Raw genomic sequence first — 18,970 nt, 5'->3', positions numbered from 1 at the left:
AGAATGTAGCACATTGTCTTTATAAACTGTGTTATGCCAATTGAGCTAGACGTTCCCCAAGACCATGGTCTTCACAGCCCTCCACCCTCCATACACTTCTTAGCCTGTCCTAGTCTGGCCTTTATCCCAGGCTCTCTCCAATAAATGGCACTTACCAGGATCACAGTGCTCTCCATGCTGCCCAGTAGAAAGTTTGCAGTCCTCATCTTAGTTGACCTTTCAGTAGTATTCAGTGATATTGACCATTTCCCTCCTTGAAATACTCTCCCTTCGCTTTCATATCATACTTTGTTTTCCTTCTACCTCTCTGTTTAGTCCTTCTCAGTACCCTTTGCTGACTTCTTCTCTGCTACCTAATCTTCAATTACTAAGGTTCTTTAAGGCATGATACTAGGCCTTGTTCTCCTATCATTCCATAATCCATCCCGAATGATCTCATTCCAACACGTAACTTGAATTACCATCTTTACATTCATGACTCTCCAGCCCGGACACCTCTTTTGGGCTCCAGACCAGAATATCCAACTACCTATTGAATATCTACACTTGGGTGTTTGACAGGCACTCAATTTCAACAAGTCATTGTCTTTACTTGATTTTTCTCCAGTGTTATCTATCTCAGTGAATGTCACCATCACCCAACCAGGTGTTCAAGCCAAAAACAGAGGGATCAACCTTGACACCTCCGGCTTCCTCACTGCTCGTTTCCAATCACTCGTTAAGCCTTGTTGATTTTACCTCTTTCTCTCAGATCTGTTCATTTCTGTCTCCCTAATTAAAGCAACTATCACATCTCACCTGCACTGTTGCAATAGTCTGCTAATTGGTATGTTTACACCCACTCCTGTACTCTTCCAGTCTTTTTTTTACCTGTAACTGAAATGATTTTTTAAAAAGGCTAATCTTATTCTGTTCTCCAATGTGGAATCTTTCAATGGCATCTCATTACTTTTAGGATAAAGATCAAAATCCTTTACTAGGCCTATAAGACCTTCCTTGTATGACCTGGTCCCTGCCTTTCTCTCTAGCTCTGGCTTCTGCCTGTCTCCTCAAATTCTTTTTTACTCCAGGCACACTGAATTTCTTTCCATTCTTCAAGCATACAATGCTTCTTCCCACCTCAGGGTCTTTACATATGCTATTCCTTCTGCGTATATCACTCTTCTCCTTCCTCTTTACCTTATCCTACCAACGCTTTAGAGTTCAGCTAAAATACCACTTTATCATGAAATGGTCAGGATCTTTCCTGACATGCTCTCAGAGCATCCTGTGTTTCTCTGTCATTGAACTTGTCACAATTGTAATGGTTGTTCCCCTGATATAATGTAAGCAGGAGTTATGTCTGTCATATTGAATCCCCAGCATCTAACACACTGTCCTGTAAGTAATGCTTGAATTGATCTTTGTTAAATTAATGGATTAACCTATTCCAATCAGGCTTTTGCCATAGTGATGAAAGTTTTCTTTCTTTTTTTGTTTGTTGGTTTATTTTTATTTTGAGATATATAAGATGATTATGAGATGTATCTTAATGCCTGATGACTATAGGATAATCACCTTATTTTCATACTTTTCCTAATTTTAGGTAATTGAGTAATTAATTTTGAAATCTCTGGAAGTTATTATTTAAGGGAGATGCTATAATAAATGTTCTTCACCATTTTATAAAATTTGAATGGGCCTAATTATTTATGTGTCCAAAATCACTACTTAGCAGTTACTTAAATTTTTTTAAGTCATTTAACCTATGTCAGGAGTCCTATTTCATAGTAAGATATTGTTGAATAAACAAAAATAAAATGAGAATTAAGTAAGCACATGTCATATCCACCACTTGTCTGTCAGTTTGTTGTACTGTGGTGGCTTTCGTGTTGCTGTGATACTGGAAGCTTTTATGCCAGTATTTCAAATACCAGCAGGGTCACCCTTGGTGGACAGGTTTCAGAGGAGCTTCCAGACTAAAACAGATTAGGAAGAAGGACCTGGCAGTCTACTTCTGAAAAAATTGGCCAGTGAAAACCTTATGAATAGCAGCAGAACATTGTCTGATATAGTGCTGGAAGATGAGCCCCTCAGGTTGGAAGGCACTCAAAATACTACTAGGGAAGAGCCGATTCCTCAAAGTAGAGTCCACCTTAATGACATGGATGGAGTCAAGCTTTCGAGACCTTCAGTTGCTGATGTGGTATGACTCAGAATGAGAAGAAACAGCTGCAAACTTCCCATTAATAGTTGGAAAGTGTAATATACGAAGTATGAATCTAGGAACATGAGAATTCATCAAAAATGAAATGGACACATAAAGATCGATATTCTAGGCATTAGTGAGCTGAAATGGACTGGTATTGGCCATTTCAAATCAGACATCATATAGTCTACTATGCCAGGAATGACAAATTGAAGAGAAATGGCATCACATTCATTGTCAAAAAGAACATTTCAAGATCTATCCTGAAGTACAACACTATTAGTGATAGGATAATATCCATATGTCTACAAGGAAGACCAGTTAATACGACTATTATTCAAATTTATACAGCAACGAGTGAGGCCAAAGATGAAGAAATTGAAGATTTTTACCAACTTCTGCAGTCTGAAATTGATCAAACATGCAATCAAGATGCATTGATAGTTATTGACAATTGGACTACAAAAGCTGGAAACAAAGAAGAAGAATCGGTAGTTGGAAAACATGGCCTTGGTGATAGAAATGACGCCAGAGATCGCATGACAGAACTTTGCAGGACCAGTGACTTCTTTATTGCAAATACCTTTTTTCAACAACATAAACAGCGACTATATACACGGAAACTCTGGTGGTGTAGTGGTTAAGAGCTACAGCTGCTAACCAAAAGGTAGGCAATTCAAATCCACCAGGTGCTCCTTGGAAACTCTATGGGGCAGTTCTGCTCTGTCCTATAGGGTCGCTGTCATGGATTGAATTGCGTCCCCCAAAAAATGTGGGTAGCAGCTTGGCTGGGACATGATTCCCAGTATTGTATGATTGTGTTATCTGATGTGATTTCCTTTTGTGTTGTAAACTCTACCACTATGATGAGATTATATGTGATCTTCTCATGTGTTATAAATTCTATCACTGTGATGAGGTTATACAGATGAGGTTGACCAGATTAGAGTCTTAATGCAATCCCTTTTGAGATATAAAAGAGAGAAGAGAGCAGAGACAGATGGGAACCTCACACCACCAAGAAAGCAGTGCTGGGAGCACAGCGCATCCTTTGGACCTGAGGTTCCTGCACTGAGATGCTCCCAGACCAAGGAAAGACTGAGGTATCACAAGGAAGTTTCTCCAGAGCCGACAGAGAGAGCGAGCCTTTTCCTGGAGTGATGCCCTGAATTTGGACTTGTAGCTTACTGGACTGTGAAGACAATAAATTTCTCCCTGTTAAAACCATCCACTTGTGGTACTTCTGTTAGAACAGCAGTAGATGACTGAAACAGTTGCTATGAATTGGAATCTTGCCTTGTTCTTCTATCATTCCATAATCCACCCCTGAATGATGTCATTCCAACACATAACTTCAGTTACCATCTGTACATTCATGAATCTCCAGCCCAGAGACCTCCTTTGAGCTCCAGACCAGAATATCCAACTACCTATTTAATATCTGCACTTGGGTGTTTCACAGGCACTCAGTTTCAACAAGTCATTGTGTTTTCTTGGTTTTTCTCCAGTGTTATCTCTCTCAGTAAATGTCACTATCACCCATCCAGGTGTTCAAGCCAGAAACTGAGGGATCGACTCTGATATCTCTTGGAGATAGAAAACCAAAAGGGAAGAACATGCTCAGCATTTTTCAAGCTGACAGAACTGAAGAAAAAATTTAAGCCTCGATTGCAATATTGAAAGAGTCTACGGAGAAAATGTTAAATGAAGCAGAAAGCATCAAAAGAAGATGGAAAGAATACACAGAGTCACTGTACCAAAAAGAATTTATCATTGTTCACACATTTCAGGAGGTAGCACATGATCAAGAACCGATGGTACTGAAGGAAGAAGTCCAAGCTGTACTGAAGGCATTGACAAAAAACAAGGCTCCAGGAGGTGACGGAATACCAACTGAGACGTTTCAACAAACAAATGTAGTCCTGGAAGCGCTCACTTGTCTATGCCAAGAAATTTGGAAGACAGCTTCCTGGCCAGTCAACTAGAAGAGATCCACATTTGTGCCCATTCCAAAAAGAGGTGATCCAACAGAATGCGGAAATTATCAAACAATATCATTAGTATCACACACAAGTAAAATTTTGCTGAAAATCATTCAGAAGGGGTTGCAGCAGTACATCGACAGGGAACTGCCAGAAATTCAAGCCAAATTCAGAAGAGGACATGGAATGAGGGATATCATTGCTGATGTCAGATGGATCTTGGCTGAAAGCAGAGAATACCAGAAAGATGTTTACCTGTGTTTTATTGATGATGCAAAGGCATTTGACTGTGTGGATCATAACAAATTTTGGATAACATTGTGAAGAAAGGGAATTCCAGAACACTTAATTATGCTCATGAGGAACCTGTACTTAGACCAAGAGACAGTTGTTTGAACAGAACAAGGGGATGCTGCGTGGTTTAAAGTCAAGAAAGGTGTGCCTCAGGGTTGTATCCTTTTACTATACTTATTCAATCTGTATGCTGAGCAAAGAATCCAAGAAGCTGGACTATATGAAAAAGAACGTGGCATTAGGACTGAAGGAAGACTCATTAACAACCTGCAATATACAGATAACACAACCTTCTTGCTGAAAGTGAAGAGGACTTGAAGCACTTACTGACAAAGATCAAAGACCACAGCCTTCAGTATGGATTACACAACATAAAGAAAACAAAAATCCTCACAACTAAACCAATAAGGGAGCCCTGGTGGCATAGTAGTTAAGAGCTTGGCTGCTAACCAAAAGGTTGGCAGTTTGAATCCCCCAGCCGCTCCTTGGAAACCCTATGGAGACAGTTCTAGTCTGTTCTTATAGGGTCGCTATGAGTTGGTATCAACTCGATGGCAACGGATTTGGTTTTTTTTTTTTTTTTTTGGACCAGTAAGCAACATCATGATAAATGGAGAAAAGACGGAGGTTATCAAGTTTTACTTGGATCCACAATCAATGCCCATGAAGCAGCAGTCAGGAAATCAAATGTTACATTGCATTGGGCAAATCTGCTGCAAAAGATCTCTTCTTTATTGTGCTTTAAGTGAAAGTTTACAGTTCAAGTTAGTTTCTCATACAAAAATTTATACACACATTGTTATGTGACCCTAGTTGCTCTCCCTATACTGTAACAGCATACTCCTTTCCACCCCGGATTTCCTGTGTCCATTCGACCAGCTCCTGTCCCTTTTCATCTTGCCTCCAGACAGGAGCTGCCCATTTAGTCTCATGTATCTACTTGAGCTAAGAAGCACACTGTTCACGAGTATCATTTTATGTCCCATAGTCCAGTCTAATCTTCCTCTGAAGAATTGGCTTCAGGAATGGTTTTAGTTTCGGGCTAACAGAGTCTGAGGGCCATGACTTCCAGGGTCCCTCCAGTCTCAGTCAGACCAGTAAGTCTGGACTTTTTATGTGAATTTGAGCTCTGCACCCCACTTTTCTCCTGCTCCGTCAGGGACTCTCTGTTTTGTTCCCTATCAGGACAGTCATTGGTGGTAGCCGGACACCATCTAGTTCTTCTGGTCTCAGGCTGACAGAGTCTCCGGTTTATGTGGCCCTTTCTGCCTCTTGGGCTAATATTTTCCTTGTGTCTTTGGTGTTCTTCATTCTCCTTTGCTCCAGGTGGGTTAGAACCAACTGATGCATCTTGGATGGCCGCTCGCTAGCTTTTAAGACCTCAGGTGCCACTCACCGAAGTGGGATGCACAACATTTTCTTAATAAACCAAAAGATCTCTTTAAAGTGTTAAAAAGCAAAGATGTCACTTTAAGGACTAAGGTGCTCTGACTCAAGCCATCATGTTTTCAATTGTCTCATATGCATGTGAAAGCTGGGCAATGAATAAGGAGGATTGAAGAAGAATTGATTCCTTTGAATTATGGTGTTGGAGAAGAATATTGAATATACCATTGTCTACCAGAAGAACAAACAAATGTGTCTTGGAAGAAGTACAGCCAGAATGCTCCTTAGAAGCAAGGATGGCGTGACTTCATCTCACATACTGTGGACATGTTATCAGGAGGGACCAGTTCCTGGACAATCACATCATCATGCTTGGTAAAGTAGAGAGACAGCTACAAAAAGGCAGGACCTCAACAAGATGGATTGACACAGTGACTGCAACAATGTGCTCGAGCATAACAACAATTGTGAGGATGGCGAAGGACCGGGCAGTGTTTCGTTCTGTTGTGCATAGGATCACTATAAGTCGGAACCGACTTGACGGCACGTAACAACAATAACAACAACAACATGTCATATGTGGATTTTCATAGTAATAGTTATCACAGGAATAATATGGGCATGCTCAGGGAATGGCAAGAAGTTCCATTTAGCTTTGTGAAACAAAGACCACCAAAACTTAAAAACAAAGAAACAAAAACTGAGTTTATTAACTTGCCAGGTAAGGAAATATACATCAGTGAAGAATTCACTGAATAGTTTGCTGAGGCCTGGGGGGTGGGGGGATGGGAAATTCAGGGACTTTTAAGTGTTAGGAAGGGAGTTTTATGATGGTTATACTTATAAGAGTTGAAAACTATCATGCTATATAGGACAGAATGATTTCACAGGTCGGTACATGATTGATTGAAACAAACTCCATTGTTCAGCGGTCAAAAAAAGTCTTCAGTTAGGTCTAGTAATGATCTGGTGTACTGGGATCACTCAAAGTTCATGGCTGATTATCAACTTAAGCTGGTTAGAACCAATTTTGATGAAATACAACAGTCAATTTTCATATAATGTAGGCAAATACAGCTGTAAGTGGAAAATTTTCTTTTTAAAGCTTGAATGGATGGATAGAATTTGGATTGTCACAACTAGGGTGAGGAAGTCTTTTTATTTCTATTCCTTAATCAGTTAGATTTATACTGTGCTTTTCTTTAAAAGATCTTAAGAGACTTGTTCAGATGGGAAAACTGTTTTATTAGTTAGCTCTTGTTGTGTAACAAAATACCCCAAAACTTAGCGGCTTAAACCAATGGCCATTTATTTTCTTAAGATTTTGTGGGTTGTTAACTTTGGACTGGACTCAGCTAGCATAGCTCATCTCTGCTCCATATGTTTGGACTCACTCACGTCTGTAAGATGACAATTGATGGCCTTAATCACTTGCTTAGTGGTTGGCTGACTGTTTGCAAAAATCAATGGAGGTAACTGGATCATCATCCACCAGGCTAGTATAGGTTCATTTCCAAGGTGGTGGCAGAAGGACTCCCAAGAAGAGTAAGAGAAGGCAAGACCTGTGTTCAAGCACTTTTCAACTTTTTCTTGCATCATGTTTGCTAATGGCCCACTGGCCAAAGCAAGTCACATAGCTACGACCAGATACAAGGGATGCAGAAATAGATTCCACCTCTTGATGAAAGGGACTACAAAATTACATTGCAGAGGGACATGCATACAGAAATGGGAAGAATTTTTTTACCATTTTTGCAATTTTTCACGCTGTAGTTTTCCCTCCCTTCTAGTCACCTTAACTGTGTACTTAGAATCTGCTTGCAGGGTATGTCTGTGCTACACTGCCCAGAGTTAAGGGTTTTGGATGCTGTAACATTCAGTTGATTGATATAGACTTTTTCATGAGATAATGCAGGCCACAGAAGAGAAATATTATTCATTTCCTAAATAAGCTGCAAAATCAATTTAATATCCATTTGGATTATATTTGCAGTCTCATATACAGTGGCCCTGCAGCACAAAACTAGATTTTGTTTCTAAGTTTGGGCATTAGTAAATGAGAGGAAACGATGTCTGAGCTGAGACCTGTGGGATGTGGAGGATCTAGTCAGGCAAAGAGAGGGAGAAAAGCATTTCAGGCAGATGGAAATATGACAGAAAACCAATTTTGTGATGCCTAAACTTAGAGATAAAATTCATCTTTGTGTTTCAATTATCAATATACGTGGAGGCATCCAGTACTTGCATACAATATTGTTTCCTTTTCTGCTCTGCCATTGGACCCTAAGCTTTATAATGGCAGGATACATAGTAGGTGCCCAATAATATTTGTGTAATGAATGAGTGAGTGAGTGAGTGAATGAATGATTAATAAGAAAAAGCTGAGAGAAAGACACAGCCACAGAATGGAGAGCCATGCAGGAATGAAGACAGAGATTGGGGAGAAGGCTAGATAGAAAGAGGAGAGAGGGAGAAAGGAAGAGAGAGAGACAGAGGGAGGGAGATATAGTGGGAGAGGGAGAAAGAGTAGTGGAGGAACAGAAGACTGCCAGGCAGAGAAAAGAACTGGGAGCTCTGAGATAAATTGTGGTCAGAAGTTCTGCTGCTATTTTCATGCTTAACAATTGCATCAGAGGAATTTAGCACTTCCTTTAAAATACGAATTAATCTTACAGCAGTTCAGAAACAGGCCTTTCTGCACTATTAAACTGCTTGCCTGCTTTTATTTTCAGACTTCAAAGTTTATTTATTTATTTATTTTAATTGTACTTCAGGTGAAGGCTTACAGAACAAATAGTTTCTCATGAAACAGTAGTACACATATTGTTTTATGACATTGGTTAACAACCCCACAACATGTCAACCCTGTCCCTTCTCGACCTTTTTTTTTTTTTTTGGTGAAAATATACATAGCCAAAGATACACCATTTCAAAAATTTCTACATGCACTGTTCAGTGACGTCGACTACGCTCTTCCAATTGTGCTGCTATTCCCACTTTAGATGAAGGCTTACAGAACAAAATAGTTTCTCATTTAACAGTTAGTACACATGTTGCCCTATGACAATGGTTAACAACCTCACAACACATCAACACTATCCTTACTCAACTTTGGCTTCCCTATCACCAGCTTTCCTGTCCCCTTCTGCCTTCTGGCCCTTGTCCCTGGACTGCTGTACCTCATTAGTCCCATTTGGTTTTATGGGGCTGTCCACTCCCCAGCTGAATGGTGAGCCTTAGAAGTGACTTCACCACTGAGCTAAAAGGGTGTCTGGGGGCCATACTCTCAGGGTTTCTCCAGTCTCCTTTAGGCCAGTAAATCTGGTCCTTTTTTTTGTGGGTTAGAATTTTGTTCTACATCCTTCTCCAGCTCTGTCCAGAACGCCTCTGTTGTGATCCTGGTCAGAGCAGTCAGTGGTGGTAGCCTGGCACCATCTAGCTGTACTGGACTCAGTCTGGTGGAGGCCTTGGTAGCTGTGGTCCATTAATCCTTCAGACTAATCTTTTCCTTGTATCCTGTTCTCTTCATTCTCCCTTGCTCCTGAAGGGACAAGACCAGTGGAGTATCTTAGATGGCCGCTCACCGGCTTTTAAGACCCCAGACGCTACTCACCAAGGTGGAATGTAGAACATTGTCTTTATAAACTGTCTTATGCCAATTGAGCTAGATGTTCCCCGAGACCATGGTCCCCACAGCCTTCCACCCAGCAGTTCAGTCCCTCCAAAGTTTATTTTTGAAGGCTTATTTACTTAGAGAATTTTGAAGGTCTTTATTATGGATTGAATTGTGTTCCCCAAAAATACGTTATAAATCCTTGTATCTGTGATTATAATCCCATTTGGGAATGGGTTTCCTTTGTTATGTTAATGAGATAGGATTAGTGTAGGGTGTGTCTTAATTCAGCCTCTTTTGAGATATAAAAGAGATTAAACAAGCAAACAAAAGAAGCAGAGATGGGGGAAGAGAGATGCCAAGCCCCATGAAGATCGCCCAGGAGCAGAAACTCAAGAGACAAGGACATTCCTCCAGAGCCAAGAGAGAGAGAAAGCCTTCCCCTAGAGCCAGTACCTGAATTCTAGCCTCCTAAACTGTGAGAAAATAAATTTCTGTTTGTTAAAGCCTACTTGTGGTATTTCTGTTACATATAGCAACACTAGATAACTAAGACAGCCTTATATAGGCATAAAGTAATGATTTAGGTTTTAGTAGTTTCTTTTGGATTATGGCTGTTGTTATTGTTAGGTTCTGTTGAGGTGGTTCTGACTCATAGCGACCCTATGTATAACACAAGGCTTTGAACCCGTTGGTTCTGGTTTGAACCCCTGCTGAGAATTTGCATTTCTAACAAGTTCCCAGGAAGTTATACATAAGAATCAACTGGGGATCTTGTTAAAATGTACATTCTGATTCAGTATATCTGGTGTGGAAATGCAAATTATCAGCAGGGAACTTGTTAGAAATGCAAATTCTTAGCAAGAGTTTGAACCAGAATGAGCTGGTTTGAAGCCCTGGTATAACACAATGAAATGTTGCCTGGTCTTTCACCATCCTCACAATCGTTGCTATACTTGAGCCCATTGTTGCAGTCACTCTGTTGATCCATCTCATTGAGGGTCTTCCTCTTTTTTGCTGACCCTCTACTTTACCTAACATTATGTCCTTCTCCAGGGACTGGTCCCTCCTGATAACATGTCCAAAGTACGTGAGATGAAGTCTCACCATCCTCGCTTCTAAGGAGCATTGTGGTTTGGATTATTAAAGGTACAGATATCTCCCGGTTTTTGAAAGTTCACTTTATGCCACTTCGCTTTTATGAAAGACCTGTTAGTACCTGTTTTCACTAACTGAAAGAAATCTGAAGAGAATTTTCACTTTTACGAAAAAAGGCGAGAAGTGGAAATAGTGTTCAGCATTTGTTTTGCAGTGAGCCATTAAAGAGGCAGCACATACCCTGAGCAGCGACAGTGGCGTTGCCAAGTTCCTTCCCCAGGAACTACGCTCAGCATTCCTGGTTTTAGGTTTTACATGCTACTTGGTATGATTTTGTAGGTTACTTTTTGGGTCTGGGAACGCTCAAAAATATTTCCCATATGATTAATGGCAGTTGCTTCTTTACTTTTCGCCAGTTTGGCTTACGAAAGATTTCATAGTAACAATCCACTTTTGGATAATGGGGGAAACCTGTATCCAATTTACCAATTCTTTTAATTTTATTATGCTTTAGGTGAAAGTTTACAGCGCTAATTAGTTTCTCATTCAAAAATTTTTACACAAATTTTTTTGTGACATTGGTTTCAGTCCCCACATTGTGTCATCACTCTCCCCCTTTCCCTTTTCACCCTGAATTCCCTGTCAATTTACCAATTCTTATTGAAAATCCTTTTACATCTCAAACTCTGTGAGATTTCCTTAGGTTTTCTTCTTTTAAAGATAAAGACGTCTCTCAAACATTGTTGGAAAACTGTATTCAAAGCCAGCCATTATTTTAATTTTTCTAAGCTATTTTAGTGCATCAATCAAAACCAGCTTGGGGTTTTAATGTACTAATAGAGATAAGGAGCATAACCAATAAGTTCCCAGTTGAGCTAATTCCAACTCACGGTGACCCCACGTGTGTCAGAGTAGAACTGATGATGAGCATAGGAGCAACTGAAATCACAATTATTCCTCTATTTTCAACCTGAGTGATGAAGCTCTGGGTGAGTACAGGGGTACCTATTAATGCTCAGGAATTCAGTAAGGGCTGTCAAAGTATTTGACTCAGGCCAGATAAAGGCAATAAGTCAATGTATAATCCTAGACAGAATTTCTCAGAAGTTTGGCCCAAGGCATCAGAATTACCTGAGGTGCTTATTATAAATGTAGCCTTCAGGCCCTCAACCTAGGCCTGAAATCAGCATCCCTCCCAGATGATTTCTGTGTCCAGGAAGATAGAGGCCCACTGCCTTAAGACCTTACTATATTACCTCCAACCTTTCCTTTAGGGTATGTATGGCAGCTTCTAGGACTATTCTTACTGCTTCTTAAGTATAGTACTGTGATCATTAAGGTCGTGTGTCAACTTGGCTGGGCCATGATTCTCAGTGCTTTGGCAATTATGATGTAGTTAGGCAGTCGTATAATGATGTAATCACTTCAATGATGAGATCTGATATAATGTGATCACTTCCATGATGGGATCTGCTGTGAGTAGCCAATCAGTTGAAAGGGAGTTTCCTTGGGGGTGTGGCCTGCATCCAATATAGGTGGACTTTCTGGCAAGACTCACTGGCTTTTGCTCACTCTGGATCCTGCAGCTGGATCCTGTTCATCTGACCTCTGGTTCTTGGTCTTTGAGCTAGCAGCTTCCTACCGATCTTAGAATTCATCAGCCTCCATGGTCTGGGTCTTGGGTTCGCCAGCCCCTGTAGCTGTGTGAGTCAGGATAAGCCTCCAGCCTGACCTATGGACTTGTGAGCCATTTCCTTGATATAAATCTCTCTCTCTGTATATATATATATATATACAAATTGTTTTGTGGCATATATATATATAGAGAGAGATATGCTTCACTGGTTTTGCTTCTCTAGAGAACCCAGCCTAAGACAATTACTTAATTGGGAAAGATAAGGCCTACTGCCTTGTCTTAAAAAGTCAAATAACAGTAGAAGGCAACCTATGATTAATGAAAAATTCAGTAAGTGCTGGAAGAAGGAGGGATCACTGCAAGCTTGAATCAAGGAAGATTTCATAGAGAAAGACTGGTACAAAGCTTGACTGAGCCTCTGATCTCTTATATTTGGCCATTTGAACCATCTGAACCAAGTGCAAATAGTCTTAAAATGTTTTCTATTTTTACATTCTTCAGAGTATCCAAGATAAAGGAGATTGTTAAACAGAAACGAGAGCAAAGAGAAAGAATAAACAAAGTAAAAATCAAGGTGGCTGACACGCGGCAACAGGCTCTGGAGGAGCAGTTCGAGGAATGGATTCTAGACCCCAGAGGAATGATTCCTATGGCAGTGGTAAGGAAGGGATATATATATATGTAAATGGTAGGTGGGGGTAGGTGATAGGAGGGCAATTGCTAGAATCCTGAACGGAATGCTGGAAGTCTCCCTCTAAATTTTCAGTCCTGCTGAGGTAATTAGATTCTTGACCTGTCTGGTCATTTAGAGTCGATTCCTTCAGTTTTCTTTTGAGCATTAAAAATAGTTCCAGCTAAATTTTCAAAATCTTGACTCTAGATGAGGTTCCCAAACTTCTCATTGGAAACAGAAATAGATATTTTGTTTTTTTTTTTTTTTTGTGTGTGTATGACTAATCACTTCTGTGGACTAAGAGACCATATCTCTTGGCTCCAGAGAACAACTGCATTCTAAAAGCTAAATATTTTCTCTTAGGTATGTATAGATCTGAGAATACTTATTGGTTGCATAAAATTTCAAGCATATTTTCAGTTCAAAGTGAATTATTAAAAATGGAGCAAGAGAACCCTGAAATTTCATTTTTACAAACTGAAGAATTTTTAAGTGTAGAGGATTCTTTGGATTGCCAAGGTGGTTGCCAAAGGTGAATTTAGCTCCATCATACCCAGTGTCTGAGACGTGCTAGAATTATCCCCTGGTGAGGACAAAATCGGATCACTCTCAGCATCCCAGTCCTTCTCACGCAAAAAGGTTGGTAATCAAATGAGGACATATGTGTGAAAGCACTGTCTTAGTTATCTAGTGCTGTTATAACAGAAATACCACAAATGGGTAGCTTTAACAAACAAATTTATTTTTTCACAGTTAGGAGGCTAGAAGTCCAAATTCAGGGCACTGGCTCTAGGAAAAGGCTCTCTTTCTCTGTACACTCTAGGGGAAGGTCCTTGTGTCTTTTCAGCTTCTATTCCTTGTTTCCTTAGCGATCTTCATGTGGTATGGCATCTATCTTCCCCCCATCTCAGCTTCTTTGCTTCCTTCCTTAATTTGCTCTTTTTATATCTCAAAAGAGATTGACTCAAGACACACTAATACCATCTCATTAACATAACAAAGAAAACCCATTCCCAAATGGGATTATAACCATAGGTATAGGGGTTAGGATTTACCAAATGTATTCTGGGGGGACACAATTCAGTCCATAACAGCACTTTATATACCTTGAAATATTCTATAAATTAAATGTGAGTTATTACTATTTCTGCCCCTGGTTTTAAAAAAAAGGATCACTCAGGACTTAAATAGAAAAACCATAGATGACTTTTAATCTAAAAGAGGGAGGTAGTATGTATATGGTAATTGAGAAGTAGTATATGATCTCTTTTCTCTGATTTACAGATTCAGAATGTTCTTCATGATTTTTTTCAAAATTCAGATTTCCAGCTTGGTAAGCCTGCCTATTGCTATAGTGTTTTTCTTTTTCTTTCTTTCTTTTTTGGAGGGGAGGGGGCTGGCTGAATTCAAATAAAGAGTTAATATTGAGAGAAATATTAACTGAAGCTCTTACAGGTGTACTTGGGCTCTTCCGTTGTTTCCAGATGGGGAATGAAGGAAAGCAGAGAAGTAATCAGTGGTTCATAATCCTAAAATGCCCCCCATTTTATTACAAATGTTCTGTAATGTCCCTTCACTACCCTACAAAAGTTCATAGAAAATATTACCTACATATGTAGAATTTTAAAAGAAAGATATAATGATATAAAGGAGAAAAATAAGAAAAGACATTTGTAAGAAAATTATATGTACTGCACTTAAATACCTAAATATTTGGTTACAATTTCACTAGAAGAATAATGGAGTAGTCAGATATTTGTACCTACTTATAGTGAATGTTACTTGGTAGACAACAACAATAATGAATGTTTAGATATAAGAAAATAAAATTATATCCAATTAACCAATTTCTTTGACATTTTGAAATAAGGGCAAAATAAAATGGATTTGTATATATACATAGAATCCCCATGAGAACTACAAATGCAAGCTGACATAAATGTGTTATATTGCAGTCTAGATACAGCTTATGGTGTTACCTTCCACTAGACAATTATCTGAAATAGTGAACAACTCTTAGAAAAGTTCCAGAATGAAACAAAGTACAACCCTCCCTCAATTTTCTCAATAGTCACATTCTTGGAAAATTCAACAGCATAAATATACTGTATGTTTATGTGTAAAATAGAGTTAGGTCCTAGACTCAAAATTATTATAAGCATGTCTTCACCTATTTAATGATCTAGCAAGAGGGGAAGATTCTTTATTATGCAGGGATTGCAGGAGTTCTGCCCCTACCCTTACTCCCCATCACTGTGACAACAAAGACTCACCCACAAATTTCTACTCTGCTCACTGGGGGAGAGGAGCAGTACCATCCCCATGGAGAACCTCAGATTTACTTTTTTAACATTTTATTGTACTTTAGGTGAAAGTTTACATAGTAAATTAGTTTCCCATTCAATGATACGTACATAAATTGTTTGGTGACATTGGTTGCAATCCCTGCAATGTGTCTCCTCATTTCTACCCTGAGGTCTCAATCTCCATTCGCCCAATTTCCTTGCCCCTTCCTGCCTTCTCATCTTTGCTTTTGGGCAAATGTTGCCCTTTTGGTCTCATATGGTTGATTATTCTAAGGAGCACATTCCTCGTGGCTGTTATTGTTTATTTTATAAGCCTGTCTATTATTTGGTTGAAAAGCGATCTCCTGGAGTGACGTCAGTTTCACATTAGAAGAGTGTCTTAGGGCTATAGTCTCGGTGGTTCCTCTGGTCTCTATCAGACCAGTAAGTCTGGTCTTTTTTATAAATTTGAATTTTGTTGTACATTTTTCTCCCACTCACTCGAAGCAGGACTTTCTATTGTGTTCCTGGTCAGAGCGGTTGGTAGTGGTAGCTGGGCACCATCTAATTCTTCTGGTCACAGGCGAGTGGAGGCTATGGTTCATGTGGTCTGTTAGTCCTGTGGACTAATTGCTTCCTTGAGTCTTTGGTTAGAACCTCAGATTTTGATGTTTTTGTTTTCAGAAAGGTTTTCCTACTTGAAATCAGTTTAAAAAATTATGACCGTTGCATAAAGAACTAAAGTTTTGGTACTGAGATTTACATAATTCATATCTAATTGAGTTTTTGGACCGCTTGTGTTGCATTGATAACAAGAGATTGTCTGAAGTCCATTCGTACTTTTTAAAACAAAATATGCTTCCTATCTTCCTGATCACTGGTCACCAGACATGATTTGGCCCTTTCTGACAATGTTTTCTCCTTCTACCTGTGCCAAGCCTATCAAAAAGCTGTTATTCTTCACAGTCAGTTCAACCTCAACTCCTCATTCAGAAAATCTTTGAAATAACTTTATTTATTCATTTACTTTTGGATGAGGGTATAGAAGGAACGAGTTAAGAGCCCTGGTGCTGCAGTGGTTAAGAGCTATGGCGAGCTATGGCTGCTAACCAAAAGGCTGGCAGTTTGAATCCACCAGCCGCTCCTTGGAAGCCCTATGGGGAAGTTCTACTCTGTTCTATAGGGTCGCTATGAGTCAGAATCAATTCAATGGCAACGAGTATGTGTGATTTGGTAAAATTAGAGAAATTCCGGACGACTCCAGTTGATAATGATTGTTTCTTCTCTCACCTTTTATATCACAGTGTTTGTTTTCTGTAGTAATCATTGATCCAATATTTATTGGGCCCTCCCTTAGTTCCAGATACCGTGAAGGTGTAGAGAATGCAAAGAGGACTAAGACATGTTTTCTGCCCCTAAATTGCTCAAAGTCCAGCCAGGGGAGAGACATATACAACTTAACAGCAACTAACTGGTAGGAACCAGTCTGGTTTACATCATCTTCCGCAAGCTCAGGGGAAGGTCTAGGATGGGGATATCAGTATCCTATGCATAAGCTTTTATGAAAGCTTATACAGTTATCTTAGGACCACAATAACTGATATCTCATAATAAGCATTTACAAAATTCAAGAGTGACTGAAGAGTTTTTTCTGTGCCCTTGTGCCAGCCCATGATAGGTAGGAGGGGCTAGTGTTAGAAGAAGTAAGGAGGGAAAGCAAGTGCATTAGCTCTTTCATCGTGAGCTTCCATATAATTTGTGAGTTTATCTCTTGGTAAGGTCAATAAAGATCATATAACTGTCATATCCAAGCCATGGTGTTTTCAGTCACCTCGTATGCATTTGAAAGCTGGACAATGAATAAGGAAGCCCGAAGAATTGATGCCTTCAAATTGTGGTGTTGATGAAGAATATTGAATATACCATGGACTGCCAAAAGAACAAACAAATCTGTCTTGGGAGAAGTACAGACAGAATCCTCCTTAGAAGCACAGATGGCAAGACTACGTCTCACATACTTTGGACATGTTATCAGGAGGGATCAGTCCCTGGAGAAGGACATCATGCTTGGTAAAGTAGTTGGCCAGCGAAAAAGAGGAAGACCCACAAGACAGATTGACACAGTGGCTGCAACAATGTGAGAATGGCGCAGGACCGGGCAGTATTTCGTTCTGTTGTGCGTAGGGTCGCTATGTGTCAGAAGCGACTCAGTGGCACCTAATAACAACTATCATATCAGTTGGACGTTTAAAAATGGTTATTTGAACTAACTGCCACATTCACCATTATTGATCACTCCGTTATTCTTGGAATTCTTTTTTCTTAGCTTCTGCAATCTCATTCTTTCCTGATTTTTTTCTTCTATTTTTTATCTTGGTTCTTCTTCTGCTTGTACCTTAAATAACTCTTTTCCAGGGTTTCCATTTTTGGCTCTCTAATCACTCTACACATTATATACAATCCCTGGGTTTTCTCATACAAACCTGTAACTTAGGCTGATATCTAAATGCTGATGACTCCTAACCCATATTACCATCCGAGACCTCCCCCCTGAGCTCAGAACCTATTTAAACAGACCTATAAGATGAGTGGTGAAGTGAAAAAAAGCAAGTTGCAGATTAATATTATCATATTTATGTTTTTAAAAAAATAAAAGATATCAATGTATATGTACATATACATTTGTAAATGCATAGAAAGTTTACTGGAAGGATAACAATGAATGTTGACAGCGGTTACTTCTGGGGCAAAGGGTAGTGAGTGCTGACAGGGAGTAAGGGAAAGCTTTTTTTTGGTGAAAATATACATAACAAACATACACCCAATTCAATATTTTCTATATATACCTTTCAATGACATTGGTTACATTCTTCACATTGTGTCACCGTTCTTGCTATCTCTACCTATATTGTTTCACTACCATTAAGTTAGACTGTCTGTCCCCTAAAGTTCTCTATGTTTTAGAGTTACTATTGTCATTTTGGAGCCCTGGTGGTGCAGTGGTTAAGTGATATGGCCACTAACCAAAAGATCAGCAGTTCAAATCCAGCAGCCACGCCTTGGAAACCCTATGAGGCAGTTCTACTCTGTCCTCTAGGGTCGCTATGGGTCGGTGTTGACCCAGTGGCAACAGGTTTATGTTTAGTTTGTCAACTTGGAGACCTGGTGGTGCAGTGCTTAAGAGCTTGGCTGCTAACCAAAAGGTCGGCAGTTGAAATCCACCAGCTGCTCCTTGGAAATCCTATGGGGCAATTCTACTCTGTCCTATAAGGTCGCTGTGAGTCGGAATTGATTTGATGGCAGTGGATTTTATGGGTTGTCGATTTGCTCTCATGTAGATATTCTTTAAAAGAGCACACTGCTCAAGGTGAACGTTCTTTACTAGTTGAGCTAAACTGTTGTTTAGTTTAAAGTTGACTTTATGGGGTAGTTTCGGTTTAAGGCTTAAAGATTATCTCAGGGCAATAGATTCAGGGATTCTTTCAGACCCAGTGGGTCCAGGAAAGGTTGATTTTCATGTTTTGTTTACATTTCTGTATTATTTGAATCGTTTACTAAGAGAGCATATTAATATATTACTTAATTTAAGAAACATTGAAGATGAAAGAAAGTTTTTAAAAAGGAAGTTTGTAGAGGTGTTGTGTTTTAGAACCTGCTAGCATAGATGGACAAACGAACACAAATGATTTTGTTGTCTTTTACGCTATTAATGTACATATGTATTTCTGCTTTATCCTAACCTGGTCATTAAAAATGTAGGCTCAGTCTTTTTAGTATTTGGGTTGCTTGTTTAAATAAAAGTCAGTAAAAATAAT

General features: G+C 39.4%; 1 protein-coding gene across 1 annotated transcript in view; it reads left to right on the top strand.

Moving 5' to 3' along the window:
* Positions 1 to 18,970, top strand: part of LOC101353515 (EF-hand calcium-binding domain-containing protein 5) — an 85,285-nt gene that overhangs the window by 52,000 nt on the left and 14,315 nt on the right. The window contains exons 5-6 of the mRNA XM_023739611.1: positions 12,699 to 12,855; positions 14,155 to 14,203. Coding sequence (XP_023595379.1) covers positions 12,699 to 12,855; positions 14,155 to 14,203 — 206 coding nt within the window. The remainder of the gene's footprint in view (positions 1 to 12,698; positions 12,856 to 14,154; positions 14,204 to 18,970) is intronic.

The sequence above is a fragment of the Trichechus manatus genome, unplaced genomic scaffold, assembly GCF_000243295.1.
Source record: "Trichechus manatus latirostris isolate Lorelei unplaced genomic scaffold, TriManLat1.0 scaffold00138, whole genome shotgun sequence".
Lineage (NCBI taxonomy): Eukaryota > Metazoa > Chordata > Mammalia > Sirenia > Trichechidae > Trichechus > Trichechus manatus.
The sequence above is the reverse complement of the archived record's forward strand: the minus strand, read 5'-3'. Positions and strand labels throughout refer to the sequence as shown.